The sequence below is a fragment of the Odocoileus virginianus genome, chromosome 17 (genome assembly GCF_023699985.2).
Source record: "Odocoileus virginianus isolate 20LAN1187 ecotype Illinois chromosome 17, Ovbor_1.2, whole genome shotgun sequence".
Classification (NCBI taxonomy): domain Eukaryota; kingdom Metazoa; phylum Chordata; class Mammalia; order Artiodactyla; family Cervidae; genus Odocoileus; species Odocoileus virginianus.
The window spans coordinates 29,204,486-29,227,210 of NC_069690.1; the positions used below are offsets into that span (position 1 = coordinate 29,204,486).

The window sequence follows — 22,725 nt, forward strand, 5'->3', positions numbered from 1 at the left end:
AATAGTTTGTGTTTGGGGCATACTCTTGAATGTGTGTTACTGCACTGATCATGTATGACTTAACTGCACCAGTGCCGGATGTGAGGTACATGTATATATATGCACACGCACGTACACAAGCCCTAATTGCACTTTTCTATACTCCAAGAGAATTAGAACTGGACATCTGTCTCTTCTTACCCTGGAACATGAGTTAATCTATTCCCTAACCAGGGTTCTTTTCAACTTTTTAAAGATCTCTCAATCTCTGCAGGTAATAAAAAGCATGTCAAATAATAATTCTTGTCTCTCTCTCTCTTTTTTTTTTTTTTTTTTGATGAAGTTGAGGAAGCAGTGGGTATGTGAGACCAGTTCTGCCAAAAAGATTGGTCCCGAACTGATGCCAGCTTTGCTCATTAATTGATATTCAGCACTTAGAGTGCTCAGGTCCTCCAGGCATTCCCTTCCCAGGACTTGGGAGCCAGGATTAGTCATCGAAAGTCAGTTTGGTGAGAATAGAAGGAAATAGGAGTTCTCATCCAAGATATATAAAAAAAACCCCACAAAAGCCATGAACACCTTGTGTTCCAGTTGGCAGTCACCTTCTCAGTGACTGGTTTATGCTTGTTCAACACGTGTTGTTTTTCACCTTTCATTAATGACAGTTTCTTAAGGAGCTTTTACCTGTCACTGTCCTATTCAGTCACCCATCTCGTAACTACAGGATGAATGTCTCCCTGTGGTGGTATTCTGATATGGCTTTGACCTTGCACAGTTGTGAATAACAAACCCGAGACACCTCCATCAGATGTCTAGGGTAATGCAACGTTGAAATGGAAAAAGTTGGTTGAGTGTATAAAAGATGATCACAAATCTTGCAACTGAAGGCAGTTAAAAATGCCAGTTTGTTTTTTTTTTTTAAGCCGGAGGATGGTGACTAATGCTTGTGTCATGAAGTTCTATCAGTTAGGTGCATTTCTTTAGTTAAAGTTTGCTGGTTGACTTTTTAAGAGAACCTACCTAACTTCTAGCTATGCTGCTTTTGATTAATGTGAACCAAAGAAGCAACAAATTAGATCTATCAGGAAGTACGGACAAAACCCCCAATCTAGACGTCTGAGTGAAGCTATTTGTCCTAAGGGTGTTAAATCAAAGCTTGAGCTCAGATTATTCACTTATTCAAGAAATATTTGAGTTCCTGTGATACGCAGGTGCTATTATGAAGTCACCGGAGTGCTAAATCTAAATTCCAGTGGTCAGAAGTCATCCATATGAATATGTAGGTTCTGAGCATGAGAATGCTTTTGTTCAGATGTTGACCGTGTCCCCAAAGAAGCAAGGGGTTGTTATATAATAAATGAGGTATGCTCTTGAGGACTAGTTGAACATTATATGTTGTAGGGCTTTTGGCCCCTCCTCTAACTATGGATGATATTTTAGAATTGGAGAAACTACCCTTGAGATATAGCGTCCCTTCTGCTTTAGGTGGCACAAGCTGCAGGCTTGCTCACAGTTTTGGGTTGCATAAAAATATCAATTTATAAATATTGATGAAAATAAGGAAAGATTTACTTCTTGACGTTAATTTCTTTTGCCTTTAGGAAATCTTAATATTCCTCGCTTTTCACTGTTTCACATTTTGACACCGAGGTGTTTTCTGACCCCACACAGTCTTCCAACGTCAACTGTGAAACTCAGTTCTGACACTGCCTGGGGTTAGCATCAGATCTCACAGGTTAAAGGTTTTAGCCCCATAAAGTGACCCTGACTTCAGAGCCAGCTGCAAATGTGGTGCCCAGGCTGCTCACACTTCTCCCTGGCCGACTGCATGTTACAGGGTTCCCTTAGCACCACACCCCCACCCCCTACCAGAGTTCACTTATTTGCTAGAACAGCTCACAGAACTCAGTTGTTCACCAATTTATTATAAACGTGTGTAACTCAGGAAGAGCCAAATAGCAGAGGCATAGGGCAAGGGACGGAGAGAGAGGAGGCCATAGCTTCCCTGCCTTCTCTGGGTGCATCATCCTTCTGTCTCTTCTGTGTGTTTGCCAACCAGGAAGCTCAGAGCTAATTTTGGGGAGTTTTTATGAAACTTTCATTGCAAAGGTATGACTGATTAAATCGTTGACCTTTGGAGATTGAACTCAGTCTCCACACCCTCTCCCTTCTGTGGTGGTTGGTGGGTGGGGCTGAAAGTTATCACCCTCTGATGATTTGACTGGTTTTTCTGGACACCAGCGCCCCCCATCGTGAAGTTCTGTACGCCCTCCCCACCCTCCACCTAATTAGCATAAACCCTGATGTAGTGGAAGGAGGCTTGTTATATATAATAAAAGATGTTTATTACTTAGGAAATTCCACGGGTTGTAGGAGCTCTGTCCTAGGAGCCTCAGACAAATATCACATTCATTTTTTAAAAATTATTGATATATCACAAATTGCGTCTGTAGCAAAACCGCGTGCATACAGCAGACACATAGCTTTGAATCAGTACAGTGTCTAGACAGGCTAATCTGAAGGTACCTGGAAGGAAGAGTGGGTCCCCACTGTCCTTTGGCCAGTGGGTAGTTGGTTTTCTGTTGTGAAAAGGATCAAGATGTCCTGTCTGAGGACTGAGTGGTACCTGCAGTGTGATGCTAAATTGTGAAAGAAACAGCTTTCTTTATCCTAATCTGCTTGCTAACTTATAGGATTAGTTTAGAAGAGTTAATTATTTATGACTGTGTGGGAATCCTTATTAGTATTTTAAGCTGATAAGGAAATGAATTAGATAAAGGAAGAAATTAACATTTGACAAAAATCTGGCTTTGTTGCATGAGAGTCTCTTGAACTGGAAGGAGATCAAACCAGTCAGTCCTAAAGGAAATCAGTCGCAAATATTCATTGGAAGGACTGATACTGAAGCTCCAATACTTTGGCCACCTGATGCAAAGAAATGACTCATGGAAAAGACCCTGATGCTGGGAAAGATTGAAGGCAGGAGGAGAAGGGGATGACAGAGGATGAGATGATTGGATGGCATCACTGACTCGATGGACATGAGTTTGAGCAAGCTCCGGGAGTTGGTGATGGACAGGGAAGTCTGGTGTGCTGCGGTCCATGGAGGGGCCGCAAAGAGGCAGACACAACTGAGCAACTGAACTGAACTGATAATGGTATTATTCTAAGTAAACTCTGTAAGGAGAAGTCAGATCCGGTTTTTTTAGGAGCTGCCCAGTTGAGGTCCTGCTTTTGGCTGAAATGGTCACCTCCTTAGCCCTGTGGCCTGGAACCGGCACTTGCTTTGCTTTCATTGTGTCATACACATGTTCTCTTCTTAGCACTGTGGTGCATATAAAAAAGGTGTGAAGCACTGATGGGAAAAATACTGACTGTATTGTTAGAAAATACGGTGAATGTGCTTGTTTCATTTATAGGTGGTGGGAAGTTAAAATGGTGATGGTAGGATGTTGTGGGTTTGCCACGCAGGAAAAATAAGTGTGATATAAGACCAGACGGCACTTTGTTCCCTGTTAGAGCTCAAGCAAGCTGCTGTGAGAACACCTGCACGTGCCTCCACAGTGAACCTGGTGGAGGCTTCTGCCTGGGCTCAAGGTGTCGGAGACCCAAACAAGCCCTGTGACTCTTTCTGGCACAGTTCCTAAGTTTGCATATTATGTGCCTTGTCCCACTAGGAGGAGGGCCACTGTGGATGGTTTTCCAGAAATCCTAACAGATTGCTCTTGGTGTGTGCTGAGACAGTAACTTCAGACTTTGGTAAACTGTGGAGGAGTTTCATTAAATGCTGAGGGGTCTGATGGGGAGGCCTGCCCATCTCAGGAGAAGGGAGCTCTCTGACTATCAGTGTAGAAAGTTTTGTTGGAGTTGACTTGGCATTTATGTCTCACTTATCTCCATGGGGCCCCTGTTGGTATGTTCACACATTTGAGGCTTGAGAGCAAAAATGCCCTGTGGATTTGGCTGAGTTTGGGGGATTACGTGGGTTTAAAGTGTTCTGGTGCCTGGACAAGGTGCTGGGCGCCGTTACTGACTTGTGTGCCGTGAATATTCCCCTCCCTGACCAGGGTTCTCAGCGCGTGTGGCCTCCTAGCTTCTCTATGGAGGGAAGTAGTGTAGGTGTAGGCCTTTTGTATGGGGACCGTGAAGTAGGAAAGCTTAAAGGAGATGCTCAGTAAGCTAGAGACACGTGAAGGACTCATAGTTCTTAGTGCGTCTGCCTCTCTCTCTACACTGGGGCAGAGGTGTGCTGACGGTCATGGCTGCCACCACTCCGTATCCATTTGGAACCTTCTCAAGGTAGGTGTGTAGCTGGAATTCCCACTGTTAGGGTCCCATGGCGGCTGTGCTTGCACGGCCATTGGAGCATGGCATTGTGGAGGGAGGGGATTGCATTGGATAGCGTTTCCTGTTTTCCTGGAGATTAAAATATTGTTAATTTAAGTGATCCCCAATCATTGGACCACCAGGGAAGTCTGCGTACTTGTATTTTTAAAGCCATTTTTTTTAAACTTGTTCTCTTGGCCTCAGCAAGGTTAGGTTTAGAGAATAGATTGGTCCCTTTTAGAAAGTTTTGGTGTCAGGAGCAAGGACGTTATAATTAAAATAGAAAAGAAAAGAGGAAAAAAAACCCTTAGTGTAGAAAAACCGAAAGAGAAAAGCAGAAAAAAAAATTTAAAAATCACTGATGATTTTAGCACTATGAATTAATTACCAGTGATGTTCTGGAGAGTGTGTATTATAAGTTATATGCACATGTGCTTTACTAAAATGATAGTTTATTAGACACATTATGTATTGCCTGATTAAAAGGAAAAAAAAGCCTTTAAACTATTAATGTTAGTTCTAATGTTAGTAGTCTTTTATGGTGTGTTTTCTTGGTGGTAGTGTGGTATTACCAATATGGGTGTGCCATAATTTTTATAAATCATCTAACCTGACCTGCCTCTTGAGAAACCTGTAGGCAGGTCAGGAAGCTACAGTTAGAACTGGACATGGAACAACAGACTGGTTCCAAATAGGGAAAGGAGTACCTCAAGGCTGTATATTGTCACCCTGCTTATTTAACTTACATGCAGAGTACATCATGAGAAATGCTGGGCTGGAGGAAGCACAAGCTGGAATCACGATTGCCGGGAGAAATATCAATAACCTCAGACATGCAGACGACACCACCCTTATGGCAGAAAGTGAAGAGGAACTAAAAAGCCTCTTGATGAAAGTGAAAGAGGAGAGTGAAAAAGTTGGCTTAAAGCTCAACATTCAGAAAACTAAGATCATGGCATCTGGTCCCATCACTTCATGGAAAATAGATGGGGAGACAGTGGAAACAGTGTCAGACTTTATTTTTTTGGGCTCCAAAATCACTGCAGATGGTGATTGCAGCCATGAAATTAAAAGACACTTACTCCTTGGAAGGAAAGGTATGACCAACCTAGACAGCATATTAAAAAAGCAGAGACATTACTTTGCCAACAAAGGTCCGTCTGGTCAAGGTTATGGTTCCAGTGGTCATGTATGGATATGAGAGTTGGACTGTGAGGAAAGCTGAGTGCCGAAAAATTGATGCTTTTGAACTATGGTGTTGGAGAAGACTCTTGAGAGTCCCTTGGACTGCAAGGAGATCCAACCAGTCCATCCTGAAGGAGATCAGTCCTGGGTGTTCATTGGAAGAACTGATGCTGAAGCTGAAACTCCAATACCTTGGCCACCTCATGCGAAGAGTTGACTCGTTGGAAAAGACCCTGATGCTGGGAGGGATTGGGGGCAGGAGGAGAAGGGGACAACAGAGGATGAGATGGCTGGATGACATCACCGACTCGATGGGCATGAGTTTGAGTAAACTCCGGGAGTTGGTGATGGACAGGGAGGCCTGGCATGCTGCAATTCATGGGGTTGCAAAGAGTCGGACACGACTGAGCGACTGAACTGAACTGAACAGAAATATCTCTGCTTTGGATAACTTTCTTTGTGTCATCTTTAACTTCCTAAAGGACAGATTCTTAGGGATAGAGTTACTGGCTTAGGCAGCAGGACATTTTGAGGTGTTCTGTAGGTATTGCCCTCTAGAAACTGGGCCAGTTAATATTCATTCACAGCAGTGCATTGTTTGTTCTTTCGTTTGTCTGTGTTCATCTGTTGACTGAAGAAGTGTTGAGGGTTTATGTGTCTGGTGTAATTCTTAGGCCACTGAGGCACATGAGAAGTAGTTTCTGCCTTGCTGGAACTGAGGTGGGTAAGGGACACCATCTGACTACACACAACTGTGAAAGTATAGCTGTGGTAAAGTCCCTTGGGGACTGCTGCTTATCATACCTGTGTGAACTTTGATATTAGGGCTCCCTATTTATGTGTGGTATTTAAGGCAAAAATTGAATTTTATTTTTTTGGATGACTAGAAGAATTTGAAAATTTTTTTCATGTTAATGGCTTATTTCTAATCTATTTGTATCCCTTCTTTTGTTAATGGCCCGTTCATGCCGTTTGTGTATTTTCTAAGGGGGATATTTGCTGTCACTGATTGGTAAGGCCCTTATACTCTCTCATTGCAGAGAGAGAGTGTAGTGGCTTTAACTGAGGCTCTGCAGTTCAGACAGAGGGCTTCCCTCTTTGCCTCTCAGTGACCCTGGGGTCTTCACAGCAGAACTTGGGTCTGTAGAGGTCCAGAGCCGAGATTCTGTCTGCATGGTGGTACGGACAGGCTTCTCAAGTCCTGTTAATTTCAGTAGAGCCTGGACATTTGTGCTGTACTGGCAATCCCGGGAGGGTCTTCCTGAACTGGCTGGCTTCCTGGGTATTTTTGAGGAGTTTGGACTAATCAGGATTTGGCCAGTTTAGTTGGAGGAGTTACATTTGTTTGCTGGTTATTGACATCTGGCCTGTGTTAGTCCTTACCACAGCAGTTCCGACAAGGAAGGGACAGTTTGTAATCTTGGTTTTACAGATGTGTGGATTACTAGACCACAGAAATATCCTTGTTTTTATCTTCATCAGTATTTCATTGGTGCTCACTTAATATCTAGCAAAAGTGCTTTTCTTCCCTATTCCTACCCTTTAACTTCCTCCAACCACAGTCTCTTTTAATTTTGGCAGGATGCCAAAGACAGTAGTCTTTATGGGTAGGTCACTGCTTTGTCCTTTTGTCCCCTCTGCCTGGCAGACTGGCTTGCGTGTAAGTGTGACATTTCTGCACCTCTGGCTACATAACTTCTTTCATTGGACTTCCCCCAAATCCATCTTACACACAGAAGTGTTAAAATGTGATGAAGGGGCTGTTGGTTTCTTAAACTCAGCAGTCCAGTTTCCAGAATGCTTACGTGCATGAGTGAGTGACAGTGTTTTGTTTTATTGATGAGGGTTCAGAGTTCTAAGTGAGATCTTATTAATTTTTGGATGTTGCTTACCCTTATGTGCTGAAGTCTGGAGGAGAAGGAAGCAATGTAATGTTAGCTGATAGTGGCTCATTTAATGCTTGGAATGCCTGGGACTGTGAGCCTAGAATGGACAACGTTGCCCATTTCTCTTGATTTCAAGTCAATGTCCTTCCTCTCTTACTCTCTTGAGTTCACGATATGTAAGAGAGAGCACTTGTCACAGTGCTAATGGAGGCAGAAAACGGGATGAAAGTAAACTCTTGTCTGCCACTTTATTTCCTCATTTCTGAAGTTGTTTGAGGTTGCATAGTTGGAATTGTCTTCCTGTTTTCTGGTGATTACAGATAACTTGAAAAATTACTCTGGATATTCTTTCTGTTTTGCAAATGAGGTTACTCAGAGCCAAGGGAGAAATGAGCATTTAAGGCAGTTCTTTTCCCCCACCCCTGGTGGGCTGCTCTGAATACTTGTAGATCAGTCACCAGTATTCCTGGAGGTATGATCGGAGTGCTCTGTCTGTTGTAGTTAAGGTTCCCACCTACTCCCGGCCTTGGTTTTGGGGAGTCCCCTGTGGTGTCAGGGGGCTTCCTCCAGATAGACTGATCCAATCACCTTTCCATTTCTGCCAGCTCCTTTGGCATGTGAGTAGTGGCTTAAAACACCAACTGTTTAATTCTTCATGATTCTGTTTGTTACTCACATGTCTGCATTCAGCTCCTTGGTCTGCTGGGGCTGCTTCAGCTTAGCTGGACTGGCCGGGCCTTCAGGCCTCCCACTCCATTGCCCCTTCATCGTCCAGGAAGCCTGACTGACCTGCTTTCCGTTTAGACTCAGGAACTCTGCAGGAGCGTGTGAGTGGAACCGGCAAGGGCAAATCCCAGGCCTGCCTGGGTTCAGGAGGAGGGACACAGATTCCCCCTGTGATGGCAGGAGCAGCAGAGTCACGTTGCAGAGAGGCACGGACACGGAGCTGTGGTTCATTGGCGGCTATTTCTGTAACAGTCCACTGCAGAAACCACAGAGATCTGAAAGCTGAAAGATGTCTTCCTTTCAGCTGCAATTTTCTGAGTTGTTCTGTGGTCAGATTTAGAGCAAAAGATACTCCTGGGCCATAGTGAGTATGGATATGCTTGGACAGATTCTCCTGCTTCAGAATCGCTGTTCTGAATATTCTTGAAGATCCCATGCTTGGGAATGCTCCTCCCGTGAGAACTGTGAAGAATAAATTGTAGAGTGATGATACTGGAAAGGTTGTGTAAATGTCACTGGCATCCTCTTAAGGCAGAACTTGGAAACCAGAATTTCAAGGGTGATGCAGAAAGGTTGACCTCTCGGTCCTTGGAGCAGCTGAGTAGGGCTTGAGGCTGCTGAACCACCTCGGCCAGCTTCGAGGCCAACTGTGGTTCTCATTTTCTCCCTGCATTGAACAGATGTCCTCATTGTCATATAAATTATGGCATGAAAAAAGTCAGACAGCCTTGCCCTAAAGGACACAGCAGCACTCTGGGAATATGACTGGATGAGGACACATACTGTTTTCCTTATCAGTCAGGGTTCCTGGGTGCAAACAGCAGAAACTGATTCCAGCTGATTTAACCCATGCTTTTCATTGTCTGGGTCTGTCCCTGTCAGATTTATTCCCAGATCAGTAAATATGTGAGCATATTTTCTGTATCAGGCACCGAACTTGGGTTTCAGGTATACAAAGACAGTCTTCTCTATGGGAAACTCCTTCCATATAAATAAGGTGTTTGACCTGCCTTGTTTCTATCCTACTGCAGATAAAGGGGACGGTCTGTTTATTTCTGTTGATTGGTTAGGAATTTATTATTTGGTGACAGTCTTACCAAAGGGAGGATTATAATCACAAATTTATAGTCTTTTTTGATAATGACTTTAAATTACTTGTAAAGCTATTTTAATCCCTGTTAGCTTCTAAAAATCTCCTCGAGCCATCTATAGTATCCTTATACTCTTTTTTGCCTGTTGCAGGCACTTGAAAAAAAAATCCATATTGATCCAATATCCTGTTTGTTTGTAGTTTTGTCAAAATATCTGAATACATGGTGACAGGTTGCTTTTAGGGTTTAGTTTTTTGGGGCCCTTGAGAAAGAGAGGTAAAGACAAGAAAGATCAGAACTGAGAAAGGTTCTTACTTAGAGATTGAATATAGAGGAAGAGATGCTTAAACAAGCAAACAAAAAGGCTCATGCCTACAGAGATTCAGAAATAGCCCTTAAAGTATTGTAGAAGCTGCCTCTTTGTACCTTACCATCCACCTCATCTTTGCTGGCCTTTCTGGGGTGTTATTGTCCTCCCCTAGACTGACTGCCTTATGAGCTCCTCTTAAATGTAGGGTGCACTGCTGAGAACAGGTCATGTAACTCAATCTCAGACTCTGAGTCATTGTTGCTTATAGATACTTTGAACTTTTATAGAATTCTTTAGTGTATTTTGTTGGTGAAAGATCAAAATATATACTCGGACTGTTTTTAAGATAGCTGCAGATGTTTCTGAAGTAGAGAGTGTGTTTAAATCTCATTTATGTAAGTCACATTCTGTTCCTTGTGTGAGTGTTTGTTGATATAGTAAATGTCCTTTAAGGACCCTAATTTATCTTTGTTTAATGTGAATGCAGTGTGAAAAGGAATCTGTGTGTGTGTGTGTGTGTGTGTATTATATAGAAATATTTATTTTCAAAAGAGCAATTTGAGTAAGTTTTAATTATAGTGACATGTTTTATTTGCCTGCAAAGGTTAGCTACTGTTCTGTCAAATTGGGCTTTTGCAGAGAGGACCAGTTTTAGTGTCTGTCTGTGGATAGTTTTCACAATGATTCTGTGTTCTGTTATTGTCCTTAGCATTTAATCTTTTATCACTTTTTCACCATGCAGAGAACATGGGTGATGTACCAGTCAGTTTCAAACACACACGCATGACAGGTGGTGTTCAGCCTTTGATTTGGGGAGCTTGTTAGCACTGAGCTAATTCAAATTTATGATAGCAAAGGTTCTTAATTTGCCATATAAAGTAGCATTCATAGATTCTGGTATTTTGGGAGCCACCTTTTCTGCCCACTACCATATGCCTCTGGTCCCTATGTAATTACATCTGTCCTACATGCAAAATACATTCATCTGCCTCAACATTTCCCAGAAGTCATGGCTCATTACAAAATCAGCTCAAGTCCAGACTTTGTCTAGACATCATCAGCTCACCAGTCCCAAATCTCATCATTGGAAGCATCTCAGTCAGGTATGAGTGAGACTCTTAAGTATGATCCATCACGACACCAATTTCTTCTCTGTCTGTGAACCTGGTAACTAGATGATGAATTATCTGCTTCCAAAAACATTACAGTGGTAGGTCAGGCATTGGATAACCATTAGGGAGATTTTCATTCAAAAAGGGAGAAAACTGAAGGCAGAAAGGAGTGAGCAAGCAGTCCCAAACAATTTCAGAATCTAGCAGTGCCTGCAAGTGGTCCTCCACCTTTAAACCTTCCTTAAAGACAGGTTTGCAGGACATGAAAGAACTTACTCATTTAAAGCTGCTTCTTGTTTGCTGCTGAACCTCTTCCCAACGGTTTTTCTTCTACCAACAGTGTATTTTGCTAGTGATTCTTTTACCTGGTCATCTGATCACCATATATCATTAAAAGAATAAATGTATGTGTACAAAAATAAAACCTCTAAACTTTTCCAGTTTCACATGAACAAAAGTTTTAATTGTTTTTGGTGTCACTAAGTACCTTTCATAATTTTTTTCTCAGTTTTGCTTAACTTTTCATACCCTTGCCATTTTTTGTATTTTTTTCTTGATTTGTGTGATGTCCTTATATAGTTAAGTTTTTGATTTTATATTGCAAGAATTTTCCAAGTCTTTAATTTTTTACAGATTTTTTTTTTGTAAATATAGAGTTTGCTTTTTTAATACCTTTTGCATGTATAGTTTGAATATCCCTTCTCTACTTGCGATCAAATTAAAAATTATTTTTTTTAAAAAGGCACCCAGAAGGACAACTTCTGTGGAAAGTTCACATTGTACTCCGCTTATTTCTGACAGTGGGCTCCTTAGGAACCACTGTTCTCCTGTGGCAAGGCGCGTCCCTGAGAGCCGCCCCTGGAGCCCCGGAGGAGCCGGTGCTGCTGCCCTGGGGGCCTCCCCGCCAGCCTGGTGCTCTCGGTCCAGGCTCCTCAAAGCCCGGGCCCAGTGGGCTGAGCCCTCTGACCCCTCTTCTGAATCCACTGAGGTGGGAAGGGGTTTGGATGGGAGAGATGTTGTTGGAATAGGTAGATACGTGTATGATACACTGTGAAAAATGAGTGCTGGAAAATGTATCCTCAAGATGTACATGCAACCAAGATGTACTAAAAATGTGGAAAAACCCAACTCTGTTACAAAATTTCCATATAGTAAACCCCTCCACTAGTGATTTTGTAAGATTTATTGACATAGAAAAAAATAGGATCTGTGACTAAAGCATGTTGCAAATCAGTACTGTGGTCTGATTTTGATTGTAGAGGAAAAAAAAAAATGTGTAGAAAATAGTCTGCAATAGACAATGATTATTTTGGGATAATTGGACTTTTAAGTGTATATACAAGTTTTTAAAACCCTGTAATATACTTACAGGTGTATAATTATATATTTTTGTTTATCTTTTCTGAATTTTCTGGCTTTTAAAGGACTTTAAAAAAATAATAAAACATAAAACATTGATAATTTCTCCCTTCCCAAGCCAAATAAATTGCCCCAGAGAAATGATGGTTTGGCTTACCTGTGTTATTAATTTGAAATGGACTGTTCCATGATGTTTTTAGCATCATGGTTGTGAAATGCTTTATATTCTTCACTCAGTTGTTTATATTACATTTGAGGGGAAATGATTTTTATTAAACTAAAGAATTAGAATGTAACACTGGAAAGGTGCTGATATTTTAGTATTTTTCAATATATCTGCCGAGGAGAATGATTTTTATAGTGGTATTTTTACATGCAAAAGCCTTAGCACCTCTGAACAATATAAACTGAAAGCACTGAGCACTGTTTTCTGTTCTTTTGGAGACAATGAGTGATTTGTGGTTAGTAACAACTTTGGATCATTTTTATTTACTTTTTCTTAATTCTGAGAAATTCTTTGCCACCTCTCAAAATATTATATTAATGTATGTTAAAGCAAAATTTCCTACGTCTTGGTGTGAATTTCCTGTGCCCCCAGAATCCTGCCTGTTTTATAGTCCTTGAAACTTTTACTTTCTATTTGTTATTTCTTAGGTAAACGCAAAGCACTGAAGTTGAATTTTGCAAATCCACCTTTCAAATCTACAGCAAGGTTTACTCTGAATCCCAACCCTGCAGGAGTTCAAAACCCACACATGTGAGTATTTCCGGTAACCAATAAAAGGCTCAACTCAAGCAGAGGTTTTAAAGCTATTGTATTTTATCAAGTTTTGCAAGTCTAGGGGCTGGTATTTCTTTTATTTTATGGGCCATTTGAAATATTGCTGTTTGAACTTACAAAAGCTGTTGATCCTGTAGTCTGAAGTAGGCAAACACAATTTTCCTTTCTAAAGTTTTACTTGAAGGTAAGAAAAGAGCTGAAGATTCAGATATATTTATACTGTTTTAATTTCTCTCATTGAACAATGAGAGTATTGTTTAATACCCCTCCTCCTGGATTTCCAGTTGAGTTGTGAGTAGTATTCAGAACACTTAACACTCCCCTGGAGATGAGCACAAATCACCCCCACTCACTAGGTGACAAAGCTGACTCCCATTCTGAATATACCTAGTGCCCGTCAGATTTCCGTGTCAAGGTAAATGGAAAGAGTTTGTACATGTCAGTGTGCAGGTGTTAGTGATTCTTTAAAACTGAAAAATATAAATGACATTATAGTAATAGCACTTCACTGAAAAGTAGTAGAAATGTATTAGTTAATTTAAAACAATCTTATTACAATAATATTTTACAGAAACCTTTGAATCGAAATGAAGTGATGTGTTAAATAATAATGTCTTCTCCTCAAACCTGGCAGGAACATAAAGGGTCAGAGCCACAGATTTACATTTCTACTCATGTCCAGAAAAGAAAACATTTTCACCCATTTCTAATATTGCGAACTATAAAGCAAGTGGTGGAAGACACAGTTTAAAAAGCTTTCAGATCCATTATTTTATAGCTTTGTAATAATTCCTCAACAATTTGCATTCAGACTTTATTAGACTACAAATATGTTTATTTTTCCCAAAGAGGCATGTTTATTGCTGTTTTCTTTTGAAATTTGGCATGCACAATATTTGCACAGTTACACATTGGTAGAAGAGTGTATTGCAAAGAGATGCTGAAAATATTTTTAAAGCATCAGTGTCTAGAAGGAAGGAATATATGTGTATGTATGCTCTCAGGCTTGCAACTGCCACCTTAAGGGAATTGAAACGTATTTTAAATGGAAACCGATAGCAGTTCATTTGGCTTGGTGTGGCGTCTGTCAGCTTTATTAGACTACTTTATTAGACCGCTGTTCGCAATGAGGTATCTTGTCAGAGCTCAACCTTTTTACCTTCTCTGAAACATACTGAGAAAGGAAATTCTTAGTATTGCTTAATTAGTCCGAGCTCCAGCAGCAAGGAAACACTCTCAAAAGAACCTCCTTCCTCTTTTCCTAGAATTTCTAGTGAAAGCTAGTACAAAGCTAATTCCTGAACAAAGTTCTTTTCTGTTACCTTGGTTGCTAACTCAACTGCATGTTTGACATCTGAGAAAGAAAAGATATGTAGTAATCACCAAACTTAACAAATCTTTCTTTCCCTTTTTTTTTTTTTTTTTAAAGCCCCTTGGACAAAGAGAAACACAACCTGATTTGCATTTAGAACTTAGAAAAACATTCCCGTATCTGTACTTTCTTCTCTCATGACTTTCTTCATGTCTAGGGGAATTCGTGGACAAATTTTTTTTTTTTTTTTTTTAAACAGTTATCAGTGTGAAAGTAAACGTTCTTCCAAAATTTAAGTCAGTCAGGTCCCTCCTTCCCCTCTGCCCTTTCTCTTTTTTAAACCTACTACTTCATAGCAGTCCTGTAACCAGCTGGGTTTCTTTCTTGTCTCTTCTCAGGTGTTAAAAGTTAGAGAGGAGACAGTAACAGACATTTTTACTTTGTGGTAGAATCTTTGGAATTTGATTCTGGTATGTACACGGTTTAGACCCTGCCGTTGAGTTTTGTTATTGCACTGGTCTGTTTTGGGAATAGGCAACTACTAAAATTGATACTCGTCAAAGACAATTTTTCCCTGCTTAGTGGACTGGCACATCTCCTACCTCCCACCCGCCTCTGTGGGGCTCGTTCTGTGTCATCTCAGGCACCAAAATCCACAGCTCATCACTGTTCAGGATAAGTTTGCAGCTAGAAAATACTGCTTGCAGTATGTAGGGGCTTTGAAAAAGATGCATAGTTTCTCAGTCGTGTGTGACTCTTGGTGACTCCATAGACTGTGGCCCACCAGGCTCCTCTTTCCTTGGGATTTTCCAGGCAAGAATACTGGAATAGGTTGCCATTTCCTTCTCCAGGGGATCTTCCCCACTGAGGGAAGATAGCAGCACCTCTGTGCCAAAATGTTTCTTTCTCCTAAAATATCCTTGCATTCAGTTTTTTTTTTTTTTTAACTTTAGTTGTAAATATAAATATAAAACTTTAAAAATGAACTTAGAGCAAGATTAGATGAAACATAAGCAACTTATGAAGTTAAGATTCATCACAGCACTAGTTTCAGATCCTTTTTGGCATTGTTTGGGTGCAGGATTCTGTGAAAGATTAAAAAACAAACCAACAAACAAGACAGTATCCTTACTTTCTGAGAAATAGCAATTTAAATAAAATTTCAAGAAGGCAGCCCTTCAAGAAGTAAGGCAAGGGGTAATACAGATCAAATGTCAAATGAGTGGTGCAGGAAGGGCAAGAGCAGTTCAGATAAACAACGTGGAGAAGTGTCCCTGAGGACCAAGGTTTGAACTGGGTTTTGAAAGCCCCGTGGAGGAGCTCAGGTGGAGAAAAGCGGAAGAAGGGCATTCTGGTGAGTGTCTGCGCAGGATAAATTTGAGGGAGCCATGTTAGGTCCGTTTTACTGCAGCGGAGATGTTACTTAGAGATGACCCATTATTCCTCTCTCGCTTTTCCACTTTGTCTTTATTGTTGGTGTTCTTCAGTTTTATCAGAGTATGCTTAGGTTTGGGCCACCCTGCTGTGTACCGGATGAATGGTTTTAGTCTGAAGATTCATGTTACCTGTTTCCGAGTTACTGCTGCTTTTCTTTTGAAGATTCCTTCATGTTTCTCCTGTTCTCTCCTCCTGAAATGTGTGTTATTTCGTTTTTCTGAATTTGTATTCTGAATTCATATCTCTGAATTCCCCGAGTGTTTGACTGTTCTATTTTTTAATCTTTGTTTTCTTGCTTTATATCCTAGGAGATTTTTAAAAATTTTCTGGCCCTTCTCTAAAATGTTCTGTTTTGGCAATTGACTTTTATGTCTAAGAGTTGATTCTGGCTTTTTTCTTGGTATTTTATTCTTAATTTATGGATGTAAAATCATTCTCTTCTGTTCTCTAGGTAATCTGTTTCCTCAAGGGGCACTGTTTCTCTTGTCTTTCTCTATCATGTTAGCTTTTTTCCACATGTCTAGTAATTCTTGCTTGTCCATCGATAGTTAAGGATGAGGAACTTAGAAAACTTACTGGAGGCTCTGATCATAGACGGTCAGCTGGCGGGTTGCTTTGACATTTCTGTGAATGGTTTGAGTACTGGTTGTTAGGCCAGGAATATTCTAGAGGCGATACTGAGTAGGCCAACATTTGCGCTAGGAGGCTTTGTTTTTTCCAGATAGTATGTTTGTTTTCCTTAGAGACATGCTCTCTTTCCATTATGGGCTGAGTGTGGGGACAGGAGATGCTGGATAAACCTTTCTTCTAGAAAGGGCTCTCACCTTGAGCCTCTGGGTCTCTTCCTGCCCAGCCGTGGCTCCTCTCTGAGGCCATGCTGGGAGAGGCCTGCCTCTGGCCTCTGCTCGGTGCTCCTCTCTTCCTGTGTGTTGTGGATGGCACTTTTCTATATTTCAGTTTTTTTTTTTTTAACTCCTTATTATGGGAAGCTATAAATATATCCAAAACTGGAATGTGGTAGATGAATTTTTATGTATTTATCAATCAGCTTTAGCAGTTAATATGGCCACTATTATTCCTCTGCCCTCCTTAGTTTTAACCAAACCTCAGACATGTTATTCTATCTATAAATATTTCAGGATGTGTTTTTAAGAGATAAGGACTCCTTTTAAAAAACACAATTATAATATTATCATTTTAATATCAAATAAGTGATTACTTCATCATCTTTTTTTTCCCCAGTAGTTTGAAGCAGGAGCTAAACAAGGTTTTGTACTGCTCTTGGCTAACAAGTTTTTGAAACTGTAGAGTCCCTTCTCTTGGAATTTGTTAGTTTTGCTTTGTCTGCATATTTCGGTGTGCTTCAGGGTATTCAGAAATTTGCCTAAATCTCTGTTTCTTTATTTCCTTTTGTTTTTTTAAGTCATTCTTTTCATGTTTGTCCTTAAAGAATAAGACCACCCGAACAAGAAACCTTGGTTTTTAATTATCATTGGTTAAAATTAGAAATATTTCCTACATACACACAAAAAAATGAGTGGTATAGTAGAGATTCTTGTACCTACTACCTAGATATAACAAATCTATAACATTTTGCCCTTTCGCTCTTTAAATGAAAGATTAAGCTGTAAAATTACAGAGTAGAAAGAAAAATGAAAGGAAAAAATGTGTGTCTGTCTTTCTTTACACTTCTATCAGGGTTGGATCATACTCAGCACCGTACGTCTTTCTGATACCCCAGGGGTGGTTTGACACATGTGGCAGACGTACGCTGAAGTCATGTTCTGTATATAAAACTTGACAGGAACAGAAGTAGGTACTCCACTGCTGGTACTGTGCTTTCATCGCATCACATCTGAGTGACTTGCGAGTGCTCTCAGTGTGCTGAATTATTTGGAGCGCACCACATAACATCGTGATTCTAAAAAACAGCCCTTTATCTTCACAGCATATCAGGATTGTAAAGAAGAAACACTAACCCAAAAGCTAACATTGGAAATAAATAATGATGAGTAAAGATACATTTGGGGGTTTAAGCTAAACATTTTGAAACCATATGTTGTAAATTTAAGGGGCTCTTTATCTGTCGAGACCAAGAGGATCTCTAGGGTCTCATTTATCTTTGTTACATTGGAACAGAAAAAGGCTCAGTTGTGCCCTGGAACATCTAGGAAGTAGTTTTAAAAGGAGTTTTGAAGTCACCAGTTAATCACTAGTATTAATTCCATGCTGTGCCTACTTAGTAGAGCTACATCTTAGAATGTGATTATAAATGACGTAGGCTCTTATTCCTGGTTAAATTGTGGGAGCTTTATCTTCTCAACTTATTCTTTATGTTCTCAACTTACTATCATGGGTTAACCTTTTCATTAATACGGGAGTCCTGGTTTCTACCTAAGCATGATGATGGTCCCTGTGAGCATCAGGGTGTCACTCACCTCTGGTGTCAGTTCAGGCATTGAATTGGGATAAGGACTTACATTATTTTATATGGTGAATGGCAGGGAACGGGAGAGAGAAAATGAATAGGAATCAAGCCAGTGTCGTGCTCCTTTCTTGAAGTAAAATTCTTATGCATGAGCCTGACAGGTTGTTTGTGGAGGTGGGAGAGGTTTCTGTGGTATTGTCTACCTTTGTTCCCCAGAATAGTCCCAGGACATCTCTGGCCAGTTCCTAAGTATGAAAACCATCAGTCAGCATGAGCATAGAAGGGTTTTTCTCCATCTGAAGTTTTTAATGTAATCACAGTCATTTGGAGTCTGTACGTTTCTGTGATGGGGCTCTTTCACATGATGGCAGAGATATTTATAGGTACAAATTAGTGCATGTTCAGTTGCTAAGTTGTGTCCGACTTTTTATGACCCACCAGGACTGTAGCCCACCAGACTTCTCTAGTCCATGGGATTTCCCAGGCCGGAATACTGGAGTGAGTTGCCATTTCCTTCTCCAGGGGATCTTCCCGACCCAGGGATTGAACCCTCATTGCCTGCATTGCAGGTGGATTCTTTTTTCTTTTTTTTTAAACTTATTTTAATTGGAGGCTAATGACTTTACAATATTGTGGTGGTTGTTGCCATACATTGACTTGAATCAGCCACAGGTGTACATGAGTCCCCCCGTCCTGAACCCCCCTCCCACCTCCCTCCCCACCCCATACCTCTGGGTTGTCCCAGTGCACCAGCTTTGAGTGCCCTGTTTCATGAATCGAACTTAGACTGGTCATCTGTTTCACATATGGTAATATACATGTTTCAGTGCTATCCTCTCAAATCATCCCCCCCTTGCCTTCTCCCACAGAGTCCAAAAGTCTGTTCTTTACATCTGTGTCTCTTTTGCTCTCTTACATATAGGGTCATCGTTACCATCTTTCTAAATTCCATGTATATGCGTTAATATACTGTATTGGTGTTTTTCTTTCTGACTTACTTCACTCTGTATAATAGACTCCAGTTTTATCCACCTCACTAGAATGGATTCAAATGTGTTCTTTTTAATAGCTGAGTAATATTCCATTGCTGTGATGTACCACAGCTTTTTTATCCGTTTGTCTGCTGATGGACATCCAGGTTGCTTCCTTGCCCTGGCTGTTGCAAACAGTGTGCAGGTGGGTTCTTCACCACTGGTGCCACCTGGAGGCCCATGCCCCTCTGTGCTTCGCCGTGTCCAGTGCTCTGTAGCTCCACGGACTGTGGCCTGCCAGGCTCCTCTGTCCATGGAATTTTCCAGGCAAGAATACCCCCAGTTAAAAAATGCCAAATGTGTCAAATTCTGTGGGGTAATCTACTTATTTTTGGCTGGCTTAGATTTACTGCAGCAAACTTTATTTTTTTACTGTAGCAAAATATAGATAACATAAAATTGACCATTCTACCCATTTCTTAGTGTACAGTTTAGTAACATTATGCATTCATATTGTTGTGTATCCATCACTACCATTCATCTCCAGAACTCTTTTATTTTCTCAAACTGTGACTCTGTGTCCATTGAACACTAACTCCCCATTCCTCTTTTTCTGGTCTCTGATAGTCACCATTTTAATTTTATTCTCTGTCTTTATGAATCTGATCACTGTAGATACCTCATATGAGTGGAATTATACAGTACTTGTTCTTTTGTGTCTGGCTTATTTCACTTGACATAATGTTACACTCCATCTGTGTTCTGATATGTGTCAGAATTTCCGTCTGAAGGCTGAATGATATTTTATTATATGTATATATAACATTTTGTTATCCATTATCCACTGATGGGCCTTTTGGTGTTGCTGACTTTTGACTCTGGTGAATAGTGACTGTGTGAGGTAATCTTTCCCAGCTTTTGTTGTGGTGCGTCTCACAGTTCAGAGGGGTTTGATCTCGTCCCCAATCCCCCTCTCCTGCTCGGCCGCCGTGCCCCTGGCAGCCGTGGTGCCCGCAGGGTCATCCTGCCAGGCCTGACTGAGCGGGTCCTCTGTTCCCCGCCACCCTGCAGAGGCACTCGTGTCATCTTAAGCTGGACCTTTATGGCTGAGGTGCTGGATGTTAAGTCTGGGATATTTATTTAAAGAAACGAATATGATAAATGCTGTTGACTTGCCTGTCTCCTGAAAATGAATTTCATTTTGGTGTTTAGTTTGTTGTTCCCACTAACTAAACTAAATCCCTGGTGGTTCATATGGTAAAGGATCTGCCTGCAATGCAAGAGACGCGCGTTTGCTCCCTGGGAGAATAAAACGGTAACGCACTCCAGTGTTCTTACCTGGGAAGTCCTATGGACAAGAGGAGCCTGGTGGGCTGCAGCCCAAGGGGTCACAAAGAGTTGGACACGACTGAGCGACTGACACTTTGTTGTTGTTCCCACAGCATGGGAGGCTGTGGCAGGTTAGAAGCAGGCGAATGACAGCATCTGACTTGTGTTCTGCAGTAATGATTCTGGCTGCTGAGTGGAGTGTATTGGAGAGAGGGTAGAACAGACTTAGAGAGACCCAGTAAGACTGCACTGGTGTAGCTGAGATGTAACGGGTGGTCATGATGTTAGGTGGATGGCAGGGGAGGTACAGGGAAATGGACAGATTCCAGAGATTTGGGGAGGTAGCATAAATGAAACTGGTAATAATTCGAACATGGGTTGTGAAGAGGGGAAAGCTTTCATGGTGACTTCCAGAATTCTGGATTGAATGAGAGGTTCAGTGGCTGTTACTAAGATGGGGACCATTGGTTCTGGAGCTTCAGGGACGAAGGAGCGCGGAAAAGCAGGAGTTCAGCTTTAGGTGTGTTAAGTGTGAACTGACTGCAGAAGCTCCCAATGGAGATCCCAGGGAGGTACACGTGACACACACTCTGGTGTTGAAACTAAAAACGGGGTGCTGAGGGGTGAGAAGTGAGGAGTTGTCAACAGTGGGTGAGACCATTGGTCCAGGGCTGGGCCCTGAAGAAACATGGCGTTCAGAGCTTGGATACAGGAGGAGCAACAGGCCGGCCGAGATCGGAAAGACACTTGAGAGGCAGGAAGCATATCTGAGAATGGAGCATCGTTTCCAGGATGGGGGTCGGGGGGTCCGCCAGGCCCAGTGTTCTGAGGGTACTGGGAAGGCTATTTCTACTGGCGGAGACTCCTGAGGCACACTTTTAACTTATCCTGCTTGGGGGGATGGGGTATTAGCTGCCAGTGGAGATTGGAGCCCAAATAGGGAAAGGATCTTACAAAAACTTGTGCTTTCTACCTTTCCTGTAAGGAGCAGAGCCCAGGAAAGCCATTCCAGTAATAAGCCTTAAGTACAGCCGACAATGATGAGCTCTTAGGGGACGCACAGCAAGATGTAAATGTGAACATCTGTTGCATTCTCTCTATTACTCTCTTCCTTTGTGACTAAAAACAAAGTACTTCTACTTTGTAAATCACTACTACTTCAAAATACTGCAGACTTGTACAATCAGTACTTTCTGTTCATTGAATATGAATATCAGAATTTGAATGTTTATCTTTGGATTGTTTGAGTGATTCTTCTAGAAATCTTTCTTTTTTCAGCTTTTCCTTTTGCCTCATCTTGAATCTTAGCAAAGATACTCATTTTGTTAGTAGTGCCAGGAAGCAGGCAGTTTCCATGGCAACCGACAGATTGCGTTTACTGTGGAAATTTCCTGAATTAACAGAGCTGCATTGCAGAAGGATGCATAAAGCAGTGTTCATCTAGAGATCCTAAGAGCATGGACACAGAAGAACAGTTGCAGTGCGGTGCAGGGTATGTGTTCCATTTGTTTTCCTGTCTGAGGATGCTTACGCGTTATATCTATTTATATGCTGAGGAGAGAGTGAAACAGCTTGAGGCATTTTAGTGTGTGCCTGCTAAAGTCAAGGAAGCTCTGGGAAGGAGGTGGAAGGGATAATTTGGGAAGAAAGAAATGTTTGACAGCATTGGGAGGAAGTCAGGGTAACAGTAAATGAAGTAGAAGAACGTGATAATGAAATAAGAGGAGAAAACACATTTCCAGCTGATTAGATAATAAAGGGGTCTTACTAGAGGTAGCTGTGGACACAAGAAGATACTTATTTATCAGGGGAAAATGAGCAGGCCTTGGCAGGTTCGGGGAGTCACACTTTCCCGTGCAAGCAGAAGGCCACTGCTGAGGTAACGACTGCTGCTGGAGGCCCCGCCGCTGTGAGGGCACCCGGGCCAGGTGGCACGTGCGGCCTCATGCCCTCACTGCCCTGCGCAGGGAGAGAGGGAGAGCCACAGAGGGGTCTCTCTCGGGGCATCTGGGCAGGCTTTTCCAGAAAAAGCAGGAAGTGTATCTCAAGATTAAATCCGGGAAATAAAACTGTAGGATTTGGGTAGATATTGAAATTTCTTCTCCTCCAGAGCATAATTGTAAATTTGAAAGAGAAGCAATGTGAGAAATGAATTGATAGGACTCAGATCATTTAAATGATGAGTGATATTTAGCTGACTAGATGTCATTTAGATTATGCAGTCAGGAGACTGCGGCCCATGGGCCAGGTGTGGCCTGCTGCTGTGTTTTTGAAAATCAAGTTTAATTGGGATGTAGCCATACCCATGTAGTCATATATTTGCTGCAGACACTTGTATAGATGGCAAAGCCTGACGTATTTATTGTCTGTCCCTTGACAGAAGAAGCTTGGTGACTTGTGATTCAGATGGCGTGTGGGATTCCTAGGGCTGCCGGAACAAATTACCACAGACTTGGCTTCAAGCAACAGGAGTGTGTCCTTTCAGGTTTGGGA

At 41.5% G+C, this 22,725-nt stretch overlaps 1 protein-coding gene across 3 annotated transcripts in view; it reads left to right on the forward strand.

The window, feature by feature from the left end:
* The window catches only part of MAP2K4 (mitogen-activated protein kinase kinase 4), a 78,596-nt gene that overhangs the window by 17,210 nt on the left and 38,661 nt on the right, over nt 1-22,725 (forward strand). For 2 of the 3 annotated variants that reach the window (XM_070479123.1, XM_070479122.1), the window contains one exon: nt 12,629-12,731. In XM_070479123.1, coding sequence (XP_070335224.1) covers nt 12,629-12,731 — 103 coding nt within the window. Of the gene's footprint in view, nt 1-12,628; nt 12,732-21,645; nt 21,725-22,725 lie in introns of those variants that run through there. The other variant, XM_020907077.2, reaches the window with a different exon arrangement.